This window comes from Hemibagrus wyckioides, linkage group LG08 (assembly GCF_019097595.1).
Source record: "Hemibagrus wyckioides isolate EC202008001 linkage group LG08, SWU_Hwy_1.0, whole genome shotgun sequence".
NCBI classification, from domain to species: Eukaryota; Metazoa; Chordata; class Actinopteri; order Siluriformes; family Bagridae; genus Hemibagrus; species Hemibagrus wyckioides.
This window is the reverse complement of record NC_080717.1, coordinates 4,650,940-4,675,749: the sequence shown is the minus strand read 5'-3', so window position 1 is coordinate 4,675,749 and position 24,810 is coordinate 4,650,940. Positions and strand designations below refer to the sequence as shown.

The following is a 24,810-nucleotide window of genomic DNA, read 5'->3' as shown; positions in this document are numbered from 1 at the left end:
TCAATTTCTTTCTTTCTCTCAGCCTTTATTTCTCATCCCTTCTCTCTTTCTGTGTGTGTCTGTTTCTGTTTCTACACATCTCTCTCTGTGTCTTCTCTGTCTTTCTCTCTGCCTTTCTCTGCATCTCTCTTTCTCTGTGTATCTGTATGTTTCTGCATCTGTCTGTCTGTCTTTCTCTCTCTCTCTCTCTCTCTCTCTCTCTCTCTCTCTCTCTCTTTCTCTGCATCCCTCTCTCTATATTTCTCTTTGTGTGTGTGTGTGTGTGTGTGTGTGTGTGTTTCTGTTTCTGCATATCTCTCTCTTCCTCTCTTTTGGTCTGTCTTTTTCTGTGTGTGTGTGTGTGTTTCTGCAAATTTCTCAGCATCACTCAGCCCCCCTCTCTGTTTGTGTCTCTTTCTCTCTGCATCTTTTTCTCTCTCTCTTTCTATGTGTTTGTGTCTCTGTTTCTGCATATCTCTCTCTATCTCTCTTTTCCTCTCTTCTTTTTCTCTGTCTCTCTTTTTCTGTGTGTGTGTCTCTATCTCTGCCTTTCTCTCTCTGCATCTCTCTCTGTCTGCATCTCTCTCTCTCTCTCTCTCTCTCTCTCTCTCTCTCTTCCTTGCTGGAAATCTTTGCAAAGCAGCGTAACTGTTACAGAGCATGTACTCTCGAGACTCTTTCCATAAATTTTCAATAACTGCCTCCTAACAAATAATGTCACCACCACAGCAACCATTAGAAACAACAATGTTTTTAAAATCTGTTTATTAATTCCAGAAATTAAAATAAAGTATGTTTGATGTATGAACTGCTTAAAGTTATGGAAGTTTAAACCTCAATATGAGCACTAGATAATAAATACCATGGTAAAATTACAAATCTCTCTCTCTCTCTCTCTCTCTCTCTCTCTCGATAGATCTTTATTCAAGTTTAATAAACTCAGAAGTGAAGGAAAAGCAGAGATCGCTGCAACTCGTCTATTTTTCTCTGAGCAACAGCGCCCCTGGTGGTCAAAACACGAATTGAGGAAGACATGAAGAAACGTCACTTTTCTGATGTTTGGATCGTTGCTGTGTGCTTTGTGATACAGCTAACCCAACAGAGCAACATCAGAGAGGAAAACTCACTCCATTTATGTCTAAATTTCCACTCTTTTGACTCAGAAAATAAGCAGAAATTTGCTGTGATCTGAACACACTTGAATCTTGTCATCTGTTTTACACAGTTGTTTGAGTTTTTTGCTCAAACACACCCACGTTTGCACAAGAAGAGGCTAATATATACGCGTACTTTACACTCTTTTATTCAGATGTTGCGTATTGTGGAGATATTTTTATATCGATCAGATATCGATCCGAGCCCAAGTCATTACATTACATTACATTACCATTCTCACTGAAGCGGAATACATCAACCCTTTACATCAATCTTGTTCTCTCTCAGTTCTGATCATGAAAGCTGTGCAGAAATGAACGTTTAACCTATGAGCAAATCTGTATCCATTCCCTTGTTTACATGTCATATGCATACAGCACACTCCAGTTTAGCCCCATAACACACATCTCATTTCCATGAACCATGCCCTAATGTGTGAAATTGTCACGACAACGAGAGCCAGTAAGAGGAAACTATTCCACAGACTTATCCGAGATCGCAGGAAACAGATAAGAGAAGAAGGAAAGATGTTAATACATATCAGAAAAATGAAAATGAGTTTGAGGTACTTTATATGAATTTAGATTTATATAAATATATGAATATATTTTATTTGAATTGTATATATATATATATATATATATATATATATATATAAGCTGTTGCAAAAAGAGTAGTGTTATAAAGTTCCCCAACAGCAATGTGAGAAACTAATGGAGAGCATGGAGCCAAAACGCATGCAAATCGGGGTTATTCCACCAAATACTGATTTCTTAATGTTATTTAGCCAAAGCATTAACACTATTTGTTTACACATTATTTGCATTTTGTTTTATTTGAGTTATTAAAGCTCTGCAAATACTGCAGGATCTTGGGTTATTTTGATGCGTTGTCGTTTCCTTTAAATATACACTCTAAATAACAATAGTTATATTTTGAATTTAGGAAAAATATAATATATAAATATATCAGCAGTTCACAAAAAATGAAACAAAACTGTTCATCTTTCCAATACATGAACCTGGAAGACAAAAAAAAAACATAAGAAACTGATTATTTTGCAGTGGTCTCTTGTTTTTTATTTTTTTTACCAGAGCTGTATGTATGTATGTATATATATATATATATATACAGAGAACTTTTCATCCATCAATTTTCTGATGTTTGGATCGCTCCTGCGTGCTTTGTGTTGTTCTAAGAGTCTTCAAATGGCACAAAAAAAAATGCATATATATTACAGGTTACAGTTTTTTGAGAATTTTCACCGATTCAATTGGTCCAAAGATGAAGCATTTGGGATTCTGAGGAAAAGTAGACACTTAGAGAGTGGAAATGAAATAGGTTTCTACTCAAATGACTAGTTTTAGCTAGTACGCTGATGTCAGACACTCAATGCACAGGTTGTCTAGTTAGTTAAGTTAGGCTAACATTAGCTTAAGGGAAACTGCTAACAGGAATTAAAGAAGGAAATTAATTTCATATAACCAAACACTATAGAGTTATTTACCACTTTTTAAGGGGTCATGTCTTTTATTTTGACTCTACACATCTCTTCAATTCACATTTCATATACATTCAATATACATTTTAAGACAATTCAACACAAAGACCACAATAAATAGGCAAAATTAGGAAAAACAAAGAATTAATACTATCCCAAATTCATACTGAAATATATTCAGAACCCAGGTTACCAGTGTGTGTGTGTGTGTGTGTGTGTGTGTGGATTTTGTTGTTGTTTATGGTTCTAATCAGTCCTGTGTTTTCTCTATTCATTTGGGAATTTGAATAGGTCAGATTTAATTAACGTGTTATTTATTAATATATTGACGAGTCAGGATTCCATCCTGAATTATTAAACACATCGACAGTTCATATAAACAAAACACTGGAAGAAATGAAACACTGACAAGCAGAATACCTATTAGATTAGTAATAGAATTATTTTTTGGTTGTTTATATCGATGTGAATTTCTGACTCAAGAATGATGAAGAACTAATGAAATATTTCTGTAACACATTTAACATTTCTCACTTATTTTTTAAATAAAAAATATTAGGTTTGAAATCCAGAAAAACATTTCAAATTGCATTTTTATTTATATATTTTTATATTTCTCTCTTTTTTTGTTCCATTTTTCAATCAAAAAACCATGATGTTTTTTTAATATTAATTTTTTATTTTTTTATGTTTTTAACCCAAAAGCAAGCCGTTATGAACCATGTACTGTACAACCAACAATACGTTTTTCATATGACTTTTATTTCAAATTCGGGTTCAGATTTGTTTGTGACTTTTATTTTGTATTGGATTTAATTTAACAATCTCCTGGTGACATTTCTGGCTCACTTTCACTTAATAAATTCAGTTTTATGTCAATTTTAAGACTAGACATTTTCACCAAGCAGGTGAACAGAAATCAGGATATAAAATTTTGATCCCTAATGAACGATGAGACATGACACGAGAAGCCATAAGAAGAAAAAAACCTTAAGAGGAACCAGACTTCAGGGTGAACTTGGGATTATAAATCAATTATAAATCAATACTTTACATCCCAGGTCCCCCATGCTGCCACTGCTGGGCCCCTGAGCAAGGCCCTTAACCCTCACTTGCTCAGTTGTATAAAAAAGGAGATAAAATGTAAGTCACTCTGCATAAGGACATCTGCTAAATGCCAGAAATGTAAATGTAGCACAGAATCATCACTACTAAGTCTGATTAAAGTTGGGATGTTGAGTATGACTGGTTCTTTCTCTCTTCACACTCGGTTCTGTTTACTTTGGAATTCAAATCATGGCTGCAGAGAATTAGAATAAATTCTACATGTGAATGCTTATTTAAAAGCTTATTTGCAATCGTTTGCATGACACAAATTGTTGTCTTGAAATGATGCCTGAACCATGAGGCCTATGCTTTTATAAGCAAGGTTTCATCTACATTATCGAAAGGTTTCCAGATTGTTCCTAGGGCAACATTTAAAATGTGGTGATCATAAAAGATCTATTTCCCCTACACTGAAAAAGATTATTGATGTATTATTACTACTTGAGCTCTCTCTGATCAGGCCTAACATTATGACCACCTGCCTAATATTGTGTTGGTCCCCCTTTGACTGCCAAAACAGCCCTGACCCGTCCTGCACTGTGTATTCTGACACCTTTCTATCAGAAACAGCATTAACTTCTTCATCAATCTGAGCAACAGTAGCTTGTCTGTTGGATCGGATCACACGGGCCAGCTTTCGCTCCCCAGTGAGTCTTTACCGTCCATGACCCTGTCACCGCTTCACCACTGTTCCTTCCTTGGACCACTTTTGATAGATCGTGACCACTGCAGACCGGGAACACCCCACAAGAGCTGCAGTTTTGGAGATGCTCTGATCCAGTGGTCTAGTCATCACAATTTGGCCCTTCATCAAACTCGCTCAAATCCTTACGCTTGTCCATTTTTCCTGCTTCTAACATCAACTTTGAGGACAAAATGTTCACTTGCTGCCTCTAATATATCCCACCAACTAACATGATGAGATCATCAGTCTTATTCATTTCACCTGTCACTCTTCATAATGTTGTGGCTGATCGGTGTATATGAAATATTTATCCCTCCTGTTATCCTCAAATTTGCAAACGGTTTGTCCTTGCGGTCATTAAATATGATGCAAAAAAAAAAAGTATCAAACATACACTATATTTCCATAAGTTTTGGGACACCTCTCCAAATTATTGAATTGAAGTGTTCCGATCCGTTCCATGGCCTCAGGTGTATAAAATCAAACCCCTAGGCATGCAGACTGCTTCTACAAACATTTGTGAAAGAATGGGTCGCTCTCAGGAGCTCAATGAATTCAAGCGTGGTACAGTGATAGGTTGCCACTTGTGCAAGAAGTCCATTTGTGAAACTTCTTCTCTATTAAATATTCCACGGTCAACTGTTAGTGGTGTTAAAACAAAGTGGAAGCAGTTGTGAACAACAGCAACTCAGAGATGAAGTGGTAGGCCACAGAGCGTGGTCAGCGCATGCTGAGGGACACAGTGTGCAGAGTGTCACCAACTTTCTGCAGAGTCAATAGCTATAGACCTCCAAACCTTGTGTGGCTTTCAGATTAGCTCAAAAACAGTGGGTAGACAGCTTCATGAAATGGGTTTTCATGGCTGAGCAGCCAAGCCTTACATCACCAAGTGCAATGCAAAGCGTCGAATGCAGTGGACCTTAGAGCTGTGGAGACGTGTTCTCTGGAGTGACCAATCACGCTTCTCTGTCTGGCAATCAGATGGACGAATCTGGGTTTGGCGGTTGCCAGGAGAACAGTACTTGCCTGACTGCCAAGTGTAAAGATGGGGTTGGGCTCGGCCCCTTAGTTCCAGTGAAAGGAACTCTTAATGCTTCATACCAAGACATTTTGGACAATTCCATGCTCCCAACTTTGTGGGAACAGTTTGGGGATGACCCCTTCCTGTTCCAACATGACTGCACACCAGTGCACAAAGGAAGGTCCATAAAGACATGGATGAGTGAGTTTGGTGTGGAGGAACTTCACAGAGTCCTGACCTCAACCTGATAGAACACCTTTGGGATGAATTAGAGTGGAGACTGCAAGTCCTTCTTGTCCAACATCAGTGCCTGACCTCACAAATGCGCTTCTATAGGAATGGTCAAAAATTCCTATAAACACACTCCTAAACCTCGAAGAGTTGAAGCTGTTATAGCTGAAAAGGGCGGGACAACTCTATATTACATTCATGTGCATGTAACGGCAGACGTCCCAAAATTTTTGGCAGTAAAGTGTATATTTAGAGACCTTAAACACTGAATAGGGTCAAATTGACCCCAAGGATAATAAGAATGTGTATAAAAGTGTTTTTATGTGTAGGTGATTGAGAAATAGAATCCATATTTACTGTACACTTAATGAATTAATGATCACCAGATATCAAATGAAAACATATTTATTAAAACAGGCACTAATCAGTCCAAACGATGGTTAAATGCCATTACACAAATGTTAAACACATATGTGTGTGTGTGTGTACACAGCTGGAATGGAGGCCTGTTAAAACTCCTTAGTGAAAAGCACCAGGAGATCAGAAAGGTTGAATTTTCCCTGAACAGATTCACCTGAATAACTCACCTAAATTATCAGGTTACCTAAAACACGTGGTGGCACACAGCAGTTTCACAGGCACATTCATCACTGCTGTGTTACAGAGGAGAAAAAACACTTAAATAGCTATATAAAAAAAAAAGAACATGAGACACTAACAAAATAAAACATAAATTAATGCCATTGATAAATAAATGGAACTATTTAGCACTGAATGTTTTAATACCCTGCCCTAACATAAGGCGAAAAACTGAAGACAATATAAAACAGAAATGAAAATAAAATATATCCAACATCTTCAATAATAATCCTACTGTCACAGAATGTATTACTGGGATATTTCTAGTCGTGTGACATTAAGAGCAGCGTCGTAAACGTAACACGTAACAGTGGATAAATTTAAAGAGTTAATAAAGTTAAACCGGGACGTCATGGCGTTACAGTTAACGGACGCTAGATGCCTGTGGAGAGATCAGGAATCCTCCCTTATTTCCGTTTGCTTTTGGAGTCGGTGGTCTGAAAGACGCTGGAGGCAGACATGAGGTTCTCGATGTACTGACCCAGGACTTGGTTCTCGGATTTGAGCTTGAGGTTTTCCTCTTTCACGGCGTCCACTCGTGCCGACAGATCTGATGAACACAACGAGACGTGCTTAAAATCAGACGATTGTATCACAATTATATATGGCCAGATGTTTGTTCACACCTGCTTTGAACATGCCAATCCAGATTTATTCCACTTTGCTGTTATAATAAGCTCCACTCTTCTGGGCAAGATTTTGGCGCATTTAGTGTTTGTGTTTATTTAGACATGAGCGCATAATTTAGGCACTAATGATAAGGTGAGGAGGCCTGAGGCATCCCAATTCATCCCAAACATGTTCAAAGGGGTTATGTCCACAAACTTTTGGCCATGGTGTGTGCAATTTCTGATCAAACACTGATTGATACACTATATTGCCAAAAGTTTTGGGACACCCCGCCAAATCATTGAATTCAGGTGTTGTTTTTCAGGGGTTGGGCTCGGCCCCTTAGTTCCAGTGAAAGGAACTCTTAATGTTTCAGCTTCATACCAAGACAATTTCATGCTCCCAACTTTGTGGGAACAGTTTGGGGATGACCCCTTCCTGTTCCAACATGACCCCACACCAGTGCACAAAGCAAGGTCCATAAAGACATGGCTGAGTGAGTTTTGGGTACAGGAACTTGACTGGCCTGCACAGAGTCCTGACCTTAACCTTTGGGATGAAGTAGAGTGGAGACTGCTAGACAGACCTTCTTATCCAATATCAGTGCCTGACCTCACAAATGTGCTTCTACAGGAATGGTCAAAATTTCCCATAAACACACTTCTAAACCTTGTGGAAAGCCTTCCCAGAAGAGTTAAAGCTGTTACAGCTACAAAGGGCGGGCGACTTCATATTACATTCATGCGCATGTAAAGGCAGATGTCCCAAAACTTTTGGCAATATAGTGTATAAAAGCAACAGGGAAGATTCTGAAAAATATATTTTTAACATCATTCTAAACTTAGATTTATACTAGAATTGGCCTTTAGCTTGACCAATCAAGACTGCGAGATGTCGTATGAAACCAATGATGTCTTACCCTCGAGAGTGTTCTGTAGCTCCAGCACCTGGTTTATGAGCCTCGTCTTCTCCTCCAACTCCACCTGATTTTCCAGATCACCTGCAACACACAGCATCTCTGAGAATCGACACCCCATATGTGATTTCCAGAGAAATACTCATGAACATCCCCGCCTCATTATCATGTGTTTAATTAATGTTCCACAACATACACTATATTGCCAAATGTTTTGGGACACCCCTCCAAATCACTGAATTCAGGTGTTTTTTTTCAGGGGTTGGGTTTGGACCCTTAGTTCCAGTGAAAGGAACTCTTAATGCTTCAGCTTCATACCGAGACATTTTCAACAATTTCATGCTTTGTGGGAGCAGTTTGGGGATGACCCCTTCCTGTCCAAACATGACTGCACACCAGTGCACAAAGCAAGGTCCATAAAGACATGGATGAGTGAGTTTGGTGTGGAGTATGAATTAGAGTGGAGACTGCGAGCCAGGCCAAAACTGGGACGTCTGCCTTTACATGTACATGAGTGTAATATGGAGTTGTCCCACCCTTTGCAGCTATAACAGCTTCAACTCTTCTGGGAAGGCTTTCCACAAGGTTTAGTGTGTTTATGGGGAATTTCTGACCATTCCACTAGAAGTGCATTTGTGAGGTCAGGCACTGATGTTGGTTGAGAAGGTCTTACAGTCTCCACTCTATTTGGAGGGGTGTCCCAAAACTCTTGGCAATATAGTGTACTTATAGTATTATTCTATGATTAGTGACTTGTTTACCATCCACATCAGCGTTCATGGTGAAATAATCGTCTTCCTTTTTGGGATGCAGGGCTGCGGCTCACGTGCACTGAAAATTAACCAAAAGATTCATTAGAACATAATTAATTAATAAAGTCAATAATCAGTTTGTTAAGATATGGATATTTAAGATCATATTAGAACGAGGGATGCAATATAGTGAAACATGACTCCATGGACTTGCTTGTTTTATAACGGCGAGATTTCTTGCGCTGGGATTGGCTACTCGAATGATTTGACAGCTTAGGGTCCAATAAGAAGACAGCTTGTGAAAGGCCAACCAATCGTAGCGCAGGAGGCGGGATTTCACGGCAAACAAATATTGAGGCAAAAATAATCTATTTTTATTCACTCGCAGCCAAAACAAAATACGTTGAAAATGCTTCCAAAAAGCGACTGTTTTTAGGATTAAACTGATATAATGATAATAAATGAGGAAAAATAAAGTCCATACGCTATCCTTCGAATACTTTGCATCCAGCTAATCGCTAACTAGCTAGCTCATAGCAGAATGACGTAAACAGACGCCCTGAAAAACAGCGCGTGAGGAGGTTTTATCGCTAAAATATGCAATAAAAAAAAACCAATAGATTTAAAATCTTAATCATTATGATCAATGTGATAAAAAAATACCCTAAATGCATACTTACCAAATTCAAAGAGATTCAAATGGATCAGAGGATCTCTGATCAGAGGTTGAGGATGCTGTACAAGCCTGTAACCAGGTTGCCAGTTGCTTAATAAACATACATATAAAATCCCTCCCTTAACGCCATACTGACATACAGTACGTTAACATTTTTCACTTTTTAAAGTTATATTATACAATAAATAATCAAGCTTTGGTATAATTATACATTTATCCTAAAAGGTAAATAGTAATATTGCTAAAAAAAAATTAAAACTGTTAAGGATAACAGTTTTAACATTTGTTAGCAATAAACACTTTGGGACATGCCAAAAGTGTTTCCCCAAGTGTTTTATTCCTCTTATACCTGAGCAAACTGTCGTTCATTAACGTTTGTATTTTGTTAAAGAACAATACTTTTAGTCATACTTTTGTGATAGAAAAATATCAGCGAGAATCAAGGGGAAGGTGTACAAGACAGTGGTGAGACCGGCCATGCTGTATGGTTTAGAGACAGTGTCACTGAGGAAGAGACAGGAGTCAGAGCTGGAGGTAGCAGAGCTGAAGATGTTGAGGTTCTCTTTGGGAGTGACACGGTTGGACAGGATTAGGAACGAGTACATCAGAGGGACAGCTCATGTTGGACGTTTGGGGGACAAAGTTAGGGAGGACAGATTAAGATGGTTTGGACATGTCCAGAGGAGGGAGAGTGAGTATATTGGTAGGAGAATGTTGGACATGGAGCTGCCAGGCAGGAGGCAAAGAAAAGGATGCAGAAGATGGGGATAGGTGGAGAGAGATGATTCGCTGTGGCCACCCCTGAAGGAAAAGCCGAAAGAAGAAGAAGACTTTTAGTCTTACTTTTAGCTGTTTACACTTCTGTTTAATGCTGTTGAATGTCTGCACCCAACATGCAAGTTAGTTCCTGTTATCACTTACGCTATAACAGCTATAAACAGTTGTTTCCCACATAAAGTGTTCACCAAAATAATAAGAATATCTTGTCATACTTTTAGCAATTTCTAGCTAGTTTTAATGCATAGGAAACAGCCTAGTTAAGGTCAAGTTAGTTCCTTAACTTAAGTTAAAGTAGCTTTAAAGACTATTCATCAACAGATTCTTTATTTTCTCTTTCTGGAAGTTGCTAAGAAAAAAACTTTAAGCACAGCTTGTCATCTTTTCCTTCTTCTTTCGGCTTTTCCCTTCAGGGGTGGCCACAGCGAATCATCTCTCTCCACTTATCCCTATCTTCTGCATCCTCAACACTTGCACCCACTAGCTTCATATCTTCATTTATTACATCCATAAACCTCCTCTTTGGCCTCCCTCTTTTCTGAATACTTGTTATAATGAAGTCACAGTCTCCGCTCTAATTCATCCCAAAGGTGTTCTATCAGGTTGAGGTCAGAACTCTGTGAAGTTCCTCCACACCAAACTCACTCATCCATGTCTTTATGGACCTTGCTTTGTGCACTGGTGTGTGGCTATGTTTTAACAGGAAGGGGTCATCCCCAAACTGTTCCCACAAAGTTGGGAGCATGAAATTGTTCAAAATGTCTTGGTATGAAGCTGAAGCATTAAGAGTTCCTTTCACTGGAACTAAGGGGCGGAGCCCAAGCCCTGAAAAACAACACCTGAATTCAATGATTTGGAGGGGTGTCCCAAAACTTTTGGAAATATAGTGTGTATGAAGATTTTTAAGCATTTTGAGCATGTATATGTGTGTGTGTGGGGGGGGGGGGGTGTAGTTGACTTCAAAATGACATCAAAATCGATGTCATTACTCAGCCAGATTAGGTATGTATATGACGTGATGATCGTCATGTATGCCGGCTTCCTGTCAGCACGAGCCGAGTGATTTCAGCACGCGGCAGCAGTTTGCCTCAGAGCGCGAGGGGGCTCTGTGTGCTCGCGTGCGCCGAAGTTGACTACACATCCGGGGACTTTCTGTAGTGTACTTGCGTAAGTACCGGAATGACACTTGACATGGCGGCTGGGAAGTAAAAGTGCGCGTGCACGCCGTGACAAACGGGTTAGCAGCTCAGTTCGGGCGCGTGCCGCGGTCCAGTGAAGAACAAAAGCTCTTTAAAAAATAAATAAATAAATAAACTTGTCGAGAAACTGTTTCGATAAAAGATGGACAGCGACGACGACAATGTGGAGGAGGTTGTAGAAGGTAACGTTATCATCCTCGTGCACGACACGCTGCGCGGGTGTAAGTTCACGCGATTTGTTTTGCCCATGTCAGGGCGTCGGTGCAACTTTTTATACCAGTGCCTGTTTATTACAGACGATAACATTCTCACATTGCACTACTACAACTAACACTTTTTTCTAGACTCACATGGGTGTGTTGTATCTTGTAACAGATCTATCTATCTATCTATCTATCTATCTATCTATCTATCTATCTATCTATCTATCTATCTATCTATCTATCTATTCACCATTTATCTCATTCAGAGGTTTAGCTTGTTTTAAAATCGTGACTTTAGTTGCTTTTAAATTGGTCTTTACTTTTCAAAGGTCTTCTCTATGCAGTGATTTCGTTTGATCTCGTTTGTATTTGCAATGTTGTGACGTCATAATTCCCTTCCTTTTGAAGCCTTGTAAACAAAATACTATGGTGCCGTGTGTTTATTCCAACTTAATACCACATATCTGTTAAAAATACCATCATTTAATTCAAATTCCATGTTTATATTAACATAGTCCTTTCGATACCTCATCGTTTCTATAGCAACAACTCATTCGCATGGGCATGGATTTGCGCTATCTGCATAACCTAAACCTCAAAAATCTATAATTGGTCAAGTTGATGTGGTGAAGGTTTCTGTATTATTTATAACATTTAATGGAAGGAGTCTCCAGTGTCAGTGCTATGTAACGGTCAGTAGGTCTTCTGGATGGGAAAAACCGAGCGGTTTGTGCTTTAAGGTTTTTCTCGGTAATATGATGTTGTGTTTTTTTGTCTTATTAACTTTTAAGACAGACTAAAAAAGATGCTGGTGAGGGAACAGCTGTTTATAGCTGCTATAATGTAAGTGATAACAGGAAATAACTTGTCTCCTGGACATTACACAACATTACAATGAGATGAATCTGTAAGTGTAACTTGTAGACTATACGTCTTGGATAATTGTTGTAGTGTAAGAGGAATAAAACTGACCCACGGGCAGCAGAGGTGCTCTAAAAATTGCGAATAGTTCCTTTAATACTTAGAATGACTGCTGATGGAGTGTCTTCTTGTCAGGATTAAAGTAAAAAAAAATGTAACTGAGGGACCTGTTCCTGTTGATTCCTAAGTAATTCTCAAGGGTCCAATCGTGGCTCATTGTCCAGTGTAGAATTTGAACTCAGGACAGACCCTTGGCCACTATTAACACTTTCTATCACTGATATATGTGAAGCAGACATCGAGACACTGAATAATTCCACTCTTTCAGTCCAAACAGTGCAATTTTTAGATCTCTAGCTCGTCTTGTGTGGGGGTGGTGTGTGAGTTCTCTGTGCTGACTGACCGTGTCGTGAGTCCACAGGCCCACTAGACGACGACGAGCTCCCCCATGGCTTCTGTACCGTCACCTACTCTTCCAGTGACCGCTTCGAAGGCCATTTTGTCCACGGAGAAAAGAACGGAAAGGGCAAATTCTTCTTTTTCGACGGCAGGTGCGAGACCGTTCAAGGCAAAACTCGGGTGTTAAACATCACTTACTGATGATTTACAGCACCGTGTTATTTTGGACACTTACACAAGCAAGAGCTTCTCAGACATGACCATGACTCATATTTCAGATGAGTCAGAGTCTTACATAGACACGTACGCATACATACACACTCACACAGACAGTGGAGCTGTAATTGGCTCGGTCTGAGTCATATGTAATATATACTGCTAGTCTGGCTAAAAACCCGTCATCATTCTTTACCAGCAGGTTGATAACCTGTGCTCTGTCTCGCAAAGTCATATACTTTTTAGTAACATCTTCATATAATAACTTACCAAGCCTTCTTGATTTCTGATGATACACACACTAGTTATAAGAAAATACAACATAAAATATGCCACATTTCCTCCTGATACACAACTAACTGCTTTCATACTTCAGGACAAGAATCCCTCCAAAGCCATCTTTACAGAGATGGCTGAGATTTCCACAAATTTGGCTAGATGTTCTACATTTCTCCACATTTCTCCTCATATATATTTCAACAACGCATCCATTGCTGAATAATTCATTGACTCCTGGAAGCTTGGGCAAAGCAGAAGCTATAGGATGAAGTCAATATACATTTGACTGAGATTTATATCGTAAAGCCTAACTGCCGTGCGCCGTATTGTCAACGATGTGTTCAAAGTGAATGCAGAATTATTTTAAAATATCTGTAATAACTAGAAAATAGGAAGAAAGGAGGCTGGGGATGACCTGTCCAGGGTGTACCCCTGCCTTTCTCCCAGTGTGTGCTGGGATAGGCTCCAGCAGATCCCCATGATCCTAATTAGGATTAAAGCTGGTATAGAAAATGGATGGAGTCTGGGGATTCCTATTTGTCAATTTAGTATTATTAAAAAAAAAACGTATAATTACATATTATCACATATTCATCATAAATCGATCAAGTAACATAACGTAAGGATCAGACTCTTGTAGAAGGAATAGCAATTTAAATCATTATATAGATCTGTGTTATTATGGTCTTATTACAACGTTATAGCGTTATCGAGACACACTATATGTTTTGGGATGATTTACGCAAGCAGTTGTGGTTATATGATGAGTGATAGTGATAACCACTTTGTGGTTATATGATGAGTGATGAGTGATAACCACTTTAACCAGTACACTGGCATTCTGGAGTTCAGACATTTTCAGACAAATTTTTTTGCTGCGAGTCTGATATAAAATGAGTCAGGACATTCAGCGTGAGACGTGTGTTTTGGATAACCTTACACGGAATTTTAGTGGATTTTAGACGCTTATGAACAAGCACGTCATCTCAGAAAGCAGAAATAGGTTTGATATACATGATGTTGCCAAAAGTTTTGGGACACCCCTCCAAATCATTGGATTCAGGTGTTGTTTTTCAGGGGTTGGGCTCGGCCCCTTAGTTCCAGTGAAAGGAACTCTTAATGCTTCAGCTTCATACACCAAAACATTTTGGACAATTTCATGCTCCCAACTTTGTGGGAACAGTTTGGGGATGACCCCTTCCTGTTCCAGCATGACTGCACACCAGTGCACAAAGCACTGCAAAACAACACCTGAATTCAATTAGGAGAGGTGTCCCAAAACTTTTGGCAATGTAGTGTATAAACATGTTTGATTTTTTATTTTTTTTTTTTGGAACTTTTCTATAAAAATCTTTTCTTCTTTCTTTTTTGTTTTTGTTCCTGTGCAGCACTCTAGAGGGCTTCTATGTGGACGATGCACTTCAGGGACAGGGTGTGTACACTTACGAGGACGGCGGAGTGCTGCACGGCACCTACATGGACGGAGAACTCAACGGCCCTGCGCAGGAGTTTGACCCGGAAGGACGTCTGATCTTCAAAGGCCAGTACAGGGACAACATGCGCTGTGGCATCTGCTGGATTTACTACCCGGTAATTTGTTTTTCTTCTTCTGCGTTATAGAAAAGGCGGTGTTAGATGCAGGTATGATCGGTCCATAACCAGAAGCTTGTCGTGTGTAGGACCGAGGCTGCGTGGTGGGCGAAGTCAACGAGGATGGCGAGATGACGGGCAAAGCAGTGGCTTACGTTTACCCCGACGGACACACGGCTCTGTACGGGAGCTTCGTGGACGGGGAGCTGATTGAGGCCCGACTGGCCATGCTGACGGATCAGGAGAACGGCAGACCTCACTTCACCGTTCAGCCCGACAGTCAGTAACACCGCACTCCCTTCAGCTCTCACATTTCAGCTTGAAAACACTGAATCCACAAATCGAATCTCCATCCTAATGGAATATTTACCTGGTCTGCCATTTTCAAAAAGCACAGACGTCCATTAGTTCCATTAAATGACTATTATCTCACATGAGGTCACCGTCAGGCTCCTATAGGACGCCGTCACAGATATTTGGAATCATATATCACCTCTTACACCATCAAACTCTATTATGCTGTGATATCAGATTATTCATCAGGAAACCTTAACCACCGGAAACAGCAACCGGTCATTTATTTTTGTAGCAGATGTATTTTTTTATAATGTTTAATAATGTACTGTGTCTAAAACAGCATTTCAGAGACACCTTCAGATGTGGTTATATTTAGTTTTTGTCCTCTTAGTGTTACTCTTTCGTGAGCTTGATTGTTGGCTTCGGGTCTTTTCTTTACCGCTGGAATAACATAACGACTGTAAAAACAACAAACGACTGGAATATTACTACTCACCTAATGCAAAAACAACTATAATTCACACTGATGCTGAACAAAGGCAGATGTTTACAGCACTGATAAGATCTTTTCTCTTCGTCCCTCTCAGGTCCTGTTTACTCCTATGACAAATCCACTTCCTCCTGTATCGCTTCTCACAAAACACTGCTCGACCCCTATGAGAGTCAACGGTTGGTATAATCCAGAGTCATTTAATTCAGGTTCAACCACACTGATCAGGCAAAACATTATGACAGGTGAAGTGAATAACACTGATGATCTCCTCATCATGGCACCTGTTAGTGGGTGGGATATATTAGGCAGCAAGTGAACATTTTGTCCTCAAAGTTGATGTGTTAGAAGCAGGAAAAATGGGCAAGTGTAAGGATTTGAGCGAGTTTGACGAAGGGCCAAATTGTGATGGCTAGACCACTGGATCAGAGCATCTCCAAAACTGCAGCTCTTGTGGGTTCAGTATCTATCAAAAGTATCCTTTACGTCCTGTAAATCCTTTAATTCCTGTAAGTATCTGCTGCTAACATTCTGGTGCAAGATACCACAGCACACCTTTCAGGGATCTAGTGGAGTCCATGGCTCGACGGATCAGGGCTGTTTTGGCAGAAAAAAAGGGGGACCAACTCAATATTAGGCGGGTGGTCATAATGTTATGCCTGATTGGTGTATCACTCTTAAATTAGCTAATGATTCATGAGAATCGCAAATGACTCTAATGAGCTCACTGGAGCTTCAGTATAAGCAAAAGATAACAGCATAATAGATATACTCTATCTGTTGATTTAATCATCTATATAAGTTGTTTTGTGAAATATACTCCAAACACATTACAGAAATGTTTCTACGTTCCACTACATAGTGTATCATTCAAGCAAACCGCTGTATGGCAAATGATTTGTCTCTTTATTTCCTGGATAAAAGCTACGGTTGCCTTTGCTATCAGTTGTGCCCTGTACAGACTTTAACTACATGGCTCCGGGAAAACAATCGGCCATGGTTTTAATGTGATTAATGGTCCAGTCAGCAACGTCCGCATTGTTCTAATGAGCCAACCGGGTTCTTAGCCACTAGATTGAAATGGACAGAATCCATATGAATATATTATAACCGTATTGGCAATTTATTCTACATTAAAAAGTAAATACTGCAATACATTTTCATCATCTCAGCTGATAATCTAATGCTGATTATGATGCGTCACACAAGTACACCATGGATTAAACCTACTCCTGTGTGTGTTTATGACAGTGTGTATGTGGGACAGTCGCTGATCTCTGGAGCAGGAGAAGGCCTGTTCGCTAAAATCGACGCAGATGCCGACACAATCATGGCCTTTTACAATGGAGTGCGCATCACACACTCGGAGGTGTGTTCCTGTATGATTGTGCGTCACGACCTGGAGATTTGACACAGAAAATATGATTATAATATATAAATATAAGCATCCATGAGTGTGGGTCTGTAATTAAAACTTGCAGAAACTAATGCATGTTTTTTCCAAAGTTTAAAGAAGCAGTTTGTCATTTTTAAAAGCTTAAATTTACAAAATTTATATGTCTCAAAAAGCAAAAATCCAATTATTGTGGTAAAATTAAGATATCTTTTGAAAAATCGTTGGAATGTTGAGTTTGACTGGATCTGGAATTTAGGAAATTTCTCAGATTTACACTTTTCTGGCCCAGAAATGATCTGCACTCCATTCATGAACTGCACCTCCACTCCACAGAGTGTGGGTGTGGTCATGGGGTGGGTTAGGGATGGTTTATATTGTCATTGTGGTTCACCTTGAAGGCAGCAGACGGTCTCTAAAAAAAATGACAAACCGCTCCTTTAAATATACATTTTCTCAACACACATTGACCCACTGAGGAGAAGCAGTAACGTAATCGTGTTTATCGTACGTTTTGTGTCTCCAGGTGGACGCCCGTGATTGGTCCATGAATGGGAACACCATTTCGTTGGATGAGGAGACCGTGATTGATGTTCCTGAGCCCTTTAACCATACAGAGAATTACTGTGCATCACTTGGGCACAAAGCCAATCACTCATTCACCCCCAACTGCAAATACGACCCGTGAGCATAAAAATGTCTTAAGCTTCATATTCTTAAGACTCAAAAAATGTTTGTTTGGAACTCTGACACAACCATTAATATCCTAATACCTTGTTGAAATGGTGCCGTGACCCAGATTCGGGTAGCAAAGTTGTGTGCAAATGATTGCATCCCCCAGGGCACAATCAAGATCATAGGGGGAAAAAATTCCCTGAAGCTACTTAGCTTTACAGGTTTCAGGCAAGACATCAGTGTACGAGGTCTGTCTTTATTAAGGGAAATGAACTGATACAGATTGATCTTTTTTTCCATCATTAGCATACTGTTTTGATGATGATCTAACATAGGGAATGCAAAGTGTTGCACCTTAATAACCAGGCAAAATTATTTCAGATCACTCAGATTTGTAGACTTAGCAATCCTCGCAGCAGTTTATATTTTATAGGACCAGCATCCATGCAATTCTGATAAATGTTCCTTAGGGTAATGTTGGATATTTTACTGACAGACTCCTGATGGGAAGCGTTACTGATCCATCAGATGCCACTCTGTTCCTCAGCTGGACGTGTCACCGGCCATATGGCCTATTGTATAGCAAAACAATGCGTCCCCGAGTCTGAATAAGGATTCTGGTTACCATGCTGGAACTGCAGCACTTTATCTAATTAGCTTGTTAGCTGCCCACAGACACGTTCTCTCTTTATCCCATTTCCATTTACACAAATCCATGTCCCGATTGTCCTGTTAAACAAACATACTGGTTTCCAATCAGTCGCAGTATTCAAAAAAAGTGTGCTCCTGTATTATGCGTGTATATTGTACAGTCTCGTGAGTGCATGAGTCGTTTGTTACCGTGAATTTTATAAAGATCTTTCAATTTTGGACCTTACAAGCATTTATATGAAGAGAAATAGACTACAAGTCTAAATAGAACAAACCTTAGTTTTGGATTTTTAGTGAATAGAGCACAAATTAGAGCGGAGACTGTGAGCCAGGCCAACATCAGTGCCTATTGGAATGGACAAAAATTCCCATAAACACACTCCTAAACCTTGTGGAAAGCCTTCCCAGTAGAGATGAAGCTGTTATAGCTGCAAAGGGGCGGGCCAACTCCATATTACATTCATGTGCATGTAAAGGCAGATGTCCCAAAACTTTTGGCAATGTAGCGCTATAAGTATATACTCACCTTCTCTCTCTTTTGTCGTTTCTTAGGTTTGTTCACCCTCGCTTCGGGCCGATAAAGTGCATCCGAACAATCCGAGCGGTTCAGAAAGACGAGGAGCTCACAGTCGCTTACGGTTACGACCATGAACCTTCTGGGAAATCAGGTCCAGAGGCTCCTGACTGGTACAAACAAGAGCTGCGCGAGTTTCAGGAACGAGAAGCTGAAACAAGAGCTAAGGACTCTTAACCCTCTTCCAAAAAACAAAAAACCCTTTTTGCATCATGCCAAGCAACACCTAAACCTGCCTCTTTTACTGCCCTGCTCTTAGCTAAGCAACTGTGTCTTTAATACTTTCTCCTAAACCTGCTCTCTGTATTCTACTCTTTGGATCAGAGGCAAAGCGCTTGTCTTTCGCAGGATCTCGTTACATGTTTTACGAAGGTGCTACGATGTGTACAGATCTCAACACCTGTATCATGAACGCTGTAATGTGAAGAGTGACTGAAGCACAGCATGATGTGAATTCGCTCCATGACTCCTCTGAAGTGAGAACTATGCACTTACCGAACCCAGCAGGTGTTCTTTGCTGCCACGCTAACCTCTACAAGCACGTGGTTAAAAAAAACTCCCATAGCTATCGCAGTTTTTCATACTCTTGTATGCTCAGTGCAGTTATTACAATTACAAGCATCGTCTCTTTAGCTTCAGTCCACTTGCACTCGAGAGTTTAACCGCAACACTAGATTCTACTTACGTTTCAAAGAACAGTATTAGAACTGCACTGTATCTGATGTTTCATTTATGCCTTTGCTTTCAATCAGCGAAAGGAAAAGTGTGAAAGCGTGTTATGTTTGTGTGTGTGTGAGAGAGACTGAGAGAAAGAGAGAGAGCAGAATGAGTAGCAGATCACAATAAGAAATGAATTCAGGTCTTTGATATGCAGTATCTCTAATACAGGATTTATCAATAAAACATTAAAACATGACCATCGTTGTTTTTCTTTCATAGTAATATAAATCTTTCAGCTGTACAAATCCTTATTCATGCAGTTATCCAATCAGCCAGTAGAATGATTAATATAATTATGTTTATAGAGGTCGACAGATGACGTGGATTTAAAACATATTTCAGAAGCTGATCTCTTGGGAATGGTTTCTACACAGCATCGTCTGAAGGTCTGCAGGCTCATTAGAGCCGACAAGATGTCTACTGTAACGTAAATAAGCACTCTTTACAAACGTGGTGAGCAGAAAAGCATCTCAGAATGCACAATATATTGAACCTGGACGTGGATGAGCTACAACAGCAGAAGACCACATCAGTTTCCAGTTCCTGTCAACCCAAAACAGGATTTTAAGGCTACATTGGGCACACAAAAACTCCCATCTCGCATATAAACAGACAAGGCATAACATTATGACCATCTTCCTAATATTGTGTTGGAACCCCCTTTGCTTCCCCTTTTTTTCAAACTTATTGAAATATATATATATATATATATATATATATATATATATATATATATATAAATCCTCTGTATAATAATATAATAGATAACATTATGAACACCTTCTTAATATTGTGTTGGCCCCCTTTTGCTGCCAAAACAGCCCTGACTCGTCGAGGCATGGACTCCACTAGATCCCTAAAGGTGTGTTGTGGTATCTTGCACCAAGATGTTAGCAGTAGATCCTTTAAGTCCTCTAAGTTGCAAGGGCTTAAAGGATACTTTTGATAGATACTGACCACTGCCGGGCACACCTCCACAAGAGCTGCAGTTTTGGAGATGCTCTGATCCAGTGGTCTAGCCATCACAATTTGGCCCTTCATCAGACTCGCTTTAAATCCTTACACATGCCCATTTTTTCCTGCTTCTAACACATCAACTTTGAGGACAAAATGTTGACTTGCTGCCTCTAGTATATCCCACCCATTAACAGGTGCCATGATGAGGAGATCATCAGTCTTATTCACTTCACTTGGCAGTGGTCATAATGTTATGGCTGGTCGGTGTATATATCTAAACACGTAGCAGCTTTAAATAATTTTTTATGGCAAGAATGTGAATAGAGTTTTGAGTGTGTGTGTGTGTGTGTGTGTGTGTGTGAGAGAGAGAGAGAGAGATGTATCCCCGCCCACTCTGGCAGCTAACGAAGGACGCAGAGGGGCGTGGCCTGTGTGTGATACACCTGTGCGGCTTGGAGGTAAGTGACACGCTGAAAGTCCGGAAGTAGTGAAACGTTCAAGAGAGAAGAAGTGAAGGTAAAAACTACGCGTTGTTGTTGTTGTTGTTGTTGTTTTGGTGATCCTTACGAGTGTGTAATGTCTTTGTAACGAAAAAAGAAGAAAAAGCAGAGATCATATTTGTGGAAAGTTTCCCTTTATTAATTCGTGCGCTGAAACAAAAAGACCGGCTCAGGTAAAGTTTATATCCTGCTCCACTGACTGAATAGAGGATCAGACTATGGTTTTTTTTTACCAGTTTAAACCTAATTTCTCCTTTAAAATCCACAATCAAAAGCAAAAAATACGTCATTTATGATTTTTCTAATGCAGCACATGTAGTACATATCTAAAGAATGTACTGATCATTTGTTTTTATGTAACTAATGAGCAGACATTACAGATTGAATCTAATAAAAGTTTCCTTAAACTTGGATCAGATAAATAAGGGATATGATGATTTAATTTCATTAATAAACAGAGATCCAGTTGAATCCAGTGTCCTTGTGTGTTTGTGTAGAGCCAGGAGCATGGAGCGCTACAGGTACTTCATCCTGAACCAGAAGGTGGTGGTGGTGTGGGGCATTCTGCAGGTGGCCTGCGCCGGACTGTGCGTCGTCTGTGGGTTTATCGATGCGGTTTTCCGCATGAGCACAACCCTCAGTGAAACCAGAGCTCCTCTGTGGGCAGGACTGGTGAGCCAAAGTGTCCGGTCACTTCGAGTTAATGAGTCATATACTCTACATCACATCCTGCCTTATGAATCATTTACAGCTTTCAGTTTTGTTGGACTTAGTACCTGTGCTTCTGTGTCTTTATCTTCTTTTAGATGATGGCTGTACCTGGGGTACTCGCACTTTTTGCCTCGCAAAGGAAAAACCCCACGCTGGTCAGTTTCAGATTTGTTGATTGCTCATTCTGAACGTTTTGGTGACATTTCCAAACATGAAGCCGCTTTAATTACCTGTTTAAGACACAATAACTTTATATTGTGTAAGACAATCTTCTTGTTTCAGCTTTTCCCTTCAGGGGTCACCACAGTGAATCATCTCTCTCCATCTATCCCCATCTTCTGCATCCAGCTTCATATCCTCATTTATTCCATCCATATACCTCCTCTTTGGCCTTCCTCTTTTCCTCCTGCCTGGCAGCTCCATGTCCAAATATACTCACTCTCCCTCCTCTGAACATGTCCAAACCATCTTAATCTGTCCTCCCTAACTTTGTCCCCCAAACGTCCAACATGAGCCGTCCCTCTGATGTACGCGTTCCTAATCCTGTCCAACCGTGTCACTCCCAAAGAGAACCTCAACATCTTCAGCTCTGCTACCTCCAGCTCTGACTCCTGTCCCTTCCTCAGTGACACTGTCTCTAAACCATACAGCATGGCCGGTCTCACCACTGTCTTGTACACCTTCCCCTTGATTCTTGCTGATATTTTTCTATCACACAGAGCTCCCGACACCTTTCTCCACCCATTCCAACCTGAATTCTTTACCTCTTTCCCACACTCTCCATTACTCTGGACTGTTGACCCCAAGTACTTAACCTCCAGTACCTTCTTCACATCTTCACCCTGTAATCTTAATATATATATATATATTGTGTAAGACAATAGACATCAATAAATCTTTTAAAGGAAATTGTGATTAAAAAAAATATTATAATGACACAAAATGTGTCAAGACACAAGTCTTGTCCGTCTAGCACTGATGAAAACGTCCCAAAATATTGCCTAGTTACGAGAAAAGTATAGAAAACCTGTTTCCTTACAAACAATCTTTGGCCCACATCTTTTCATCTCTGTTTCTTCAGGTTACCGTCATGATTGTGTCATCTGTCGTCTCTCACGTCGCCACCGTGATAGTGTTCGTTTACGCCGGCGTGACGCTCAGCTACGGAGAGGAAGACGACGAACTTTTCCACCCCCATCACATCACTGAAGTGGTACAGTCCAGACTTCCCTGCATCACATCAACACTATGTTGTGTTTTCTCCCTAGATGCTCTGAATAAGAGCTTTATTGAGTGTGTGTGTTTGTGTGTGTCCCCTGAGCAGAAGTTTGTCCTGAGCCGCATGGTGAAAGCGGCGAACAGCACCATGGTGTTAGCCGGAGTCGGCTCGCTCCTCTTCTCCTCCCTCATCGCGTACGTGGGGTGTCGCAGTCTGCCCTTCTGTGGCTGCTATGATTCAGTCACAGGCATGGTGAGCACACACACACACGTGCACACAAACACACACACACTATAATATTTAAAGATTTTCAGATGTCCAGGAAAGACTCTTGCTGCGTCCCAATTCACCTACAATTATTATCCGTACTAAACAGTTCACAAGATCAGAATTGCTCTGTCCCAAATCATGGTCTGTTGAAATAAGAAAGATGTAATCAATTAAGCATGTATTTCATTAGTGTGTGTGTGTGTGTGTGTGTTTTATAGGAGATGCTGGTTCCTCAGAATGACTCAAGTGCTTCAGGTGATCTGGTCTGTTCATGGCATGGTGAGGCGTGTGTGTGTGTGTGTGAGTTTGTGTGAGGTTTAAAATGCAGTTATCAAAAAACTGTAAAGCAAAATAAGTAGTATTTTATACCCTTTTCTGGTTGTTTTTATTAAAAAGCTATAAGATTTAAAATAAAATAAATAAATAGAAATATTTGAAAAAGAAATTAAAATCCAACAAAAGAAAAAGAAAATAAATCGTATTAAATAATTATAGAAGGTTTTGGTTATGTAATTAATAATAAATAAATAAATACATACATAAAGATGATGATGATTATTATTAATATTATTATTATTATTATTAATAATAATAATAATAATAATATAATTAATATTATACTTTTGTTATTTGATTTAATTATTTTCTGAAAGAAGTTTAAACTAAAAAAGTCAATGCAATATTTTTTATTATAAATTAACTCTTGGACATAAAGATGATGTTCATGCTAAAGATGAAGATTTAAGAGGTTGAGGGTGGATTTTTCCTGGACGTGTCGGTGTGATGAGACGCATGTGTGTGTGTGTGTGTGTGTTGCAGGAGGAGACGAGCGAGTGTTTAACTCTCCCATGTCGTTCATGGAGTGCTGTCCTGAACAGGAACAGGAACTCTCTGCACTTCCTCCATACAGCAGACTCGCGTAGGCTCTGAATCACACACTCCAGGTGTTTATAGCAGGAGTTCCCACTCAGAGAAGAGGAACCTGAAGCTCCTGAAGAACATGAAGTTCCATACGCTTCCTTGCACTTCTTTTTACTGACTGAAGTTCCTTAGGTGCCATTTTATTGTATGCGATGTGTATTTTTTAAACCTTTTTTTTTTTAATTTATGTAATTTACATCACAAAATGCCTGTATATTTTGTTAAATAAAACAACAAATATTTAATAAATAGTTTTTACCTGGATGCTTTTTTTTTCTTACTGGAATGTTCCGGATGATTTCTCTGCTCTCTTTTTTCTTTCCCAGTTTACTTTCACGTCGCCTGAGTTTATAGTCTAGACTGCAACTCTATCATTTTCAGCTGAGAGCAAAAGTTTGTATCCCCTAATTTTCTGTCTACAGATTAAAGCAATTTCCAGAACTGTGTAATCTGACACCTTTCTATCAGAACCAGCATTAATTTCTTCAACAGCAGCTCGTCTGTTGGATCGGATCACACGGACCAGCCTTCGCACCCTATGTGCATCAATGAGTCTTGACCGTCCATGACCCTGTCA

At 39.8% G+C, this 24,810-nt stretch overlaps 4 protein-coding genes across 10 annotated transcripts in view; 3 read left to right on the top strand and 1 right to left on the bottom strand.

Annotated features, from left to right (window-relative positions):
- Positions 1 to 3,212, top strand: part of zgc:154054 (Alpha-1,3-mannosyl-glycoprotein 4-beta-N-acetylglucosaminyltransferase B-like) — a 30,148-nt gene extending 26,936 nt beyond the window's left edge. For both annotated transcript variants that reach the window (XM_058397129.1, XM_058397128.1), the window contains exon 15: positions 896 to 3,212. In XM_058397129.1, coding sequence (XP_058253112.1) covers positions 896 to 913 — 18 coding nt within the window. In that variant the 3' untranslated portion in view covers positions 914 to 3,212. The remainder of the gene's footprint in view (positions 1 to 895) is intronic.
- Positions 3,213 to 6,068: 2,856 nt separating this feature from the next.
- Positions 6,069 to 9,374, bottom strand: scocb (short coiled-coil protein b). 2 transcript variants are annotated; one of them, XM_058397130.1, is made up of 4 exons: positions 9,276 to 9,374; positions 8,605 to 8,674; positions 7,847 to 7,945; positions 6,069 to 6,868 (listed from the first exon to the last, which is right to left on the bottom strand). In XM_058397130.1, exons 2-4 carry the CDS (start codon positions 8,621 to 8,623, stop codon positions 6,726 to 6,728), a joined length of 261 nt encoding a protein of 86 aa, XP_058253113.1. In that variant the 5' UTR covers positions 8,624 to 8,674; positions 9,276 to 9,374; the 3' UTR covers positions 6,069 to 6,725. The 2 variants fall into 2 exon arrangements, with proteins under 2 accessions (XP_058253113.1, XP_058253114.1); XM_058397131.1 differs by having other exon boundaries at positions 7,847 to 7,927; positions 9,276 to 9,368.
- A 1,788-nt stretch (positions 9,375 to 11,162) lies between these two features.
- On the top strand, positions 11,163 to 19,851 carry setd7 (SET domain containing 7, histone lysine methyltransferase). 4 transcript variants are annotated; one of them, XM_058397647.1, is made up of 8 exons: positions 11,166 to 11,429; positions 12,793 to 12,922; positions 14,654 to 14,855; positions 14,945 to 15,134; positions 15,740 to 15,821; positions 16,894 to 17,029; positions 17,562 to 17,719; positions 18,914 to 19,851. In XM_058397647.1, exons 1-8 carry the CDS (start codon positions 11,390 to 11,392, stop codon positions 19,110 to 19,112), a joined length of 1,137 nt encoding a protein of 378 aa, XP_058253630.1. In that variant the 5' UTR covers positions 11,166 to 11,389; the 3' UTR covers positions 19,113 to 19,851. The 4 variants fall into 4 exon arrangements, 2 of the variants coding, with proteins under 2 accessions (XP_058253630.1, XP_058253631.1); XM_058397648.1 differs by having other exon boundaries at positions 11,178 to 11,429; positions 16,894 to 17,011; XR_009205349.1 differs by lacking the exons at positions 15,740 to 15,821; positions 18,914 to 19,851 and having other exon boundaries at positions 11,163 to 11,429; positions 17,562 to 17,701.
- A 1,035-nt stretch (positions 19,852 to 20,886) lies between these two features.
- zgc:113425 (uncharacterized protein LOC541425 homolog) lies at positions 20,887 to 24,645 on the top strand. Of its 2 annotated transcripts, none has more exons than XM_058396490.1 (7): positions 20,887 to 21,128; positions 21,610 to 21,784; positions 21,919 to 21,978; positions 22,905 to 23,036; positions 23,148 to 23,294; positions 23,531 to 23,591; positions 24,132 to 24,644. In XM_058396490.1, exons 2-7 carry the CDS (start codon positions 21,620 to 21,622, stop codon positions 24,233 to 24,235), a joined length of 669 nt encoding a protein of 222 aa, XP_058252473.1. In that variant the 5' UTR covers positions 20,887 to 21,128; positions 21,610 to 21,619; the 3' UTR covers positions 24,236 to 24,644. The 2 variants fall into 2 exon arrangements, with proteins under 2 accessions (XP_058252473.1, XP_058252474.1); XM_058396491.1 differs by lacking the exon at positions 20,887 to 21,128 and adding an exon at positions 21,150 to 21,285 and having other exon boundaries at positions 24,132 to 24,645.
- The last annotated feature ends 165 nt before the right edge of the window (positions 24,646 to 24,810 follow it).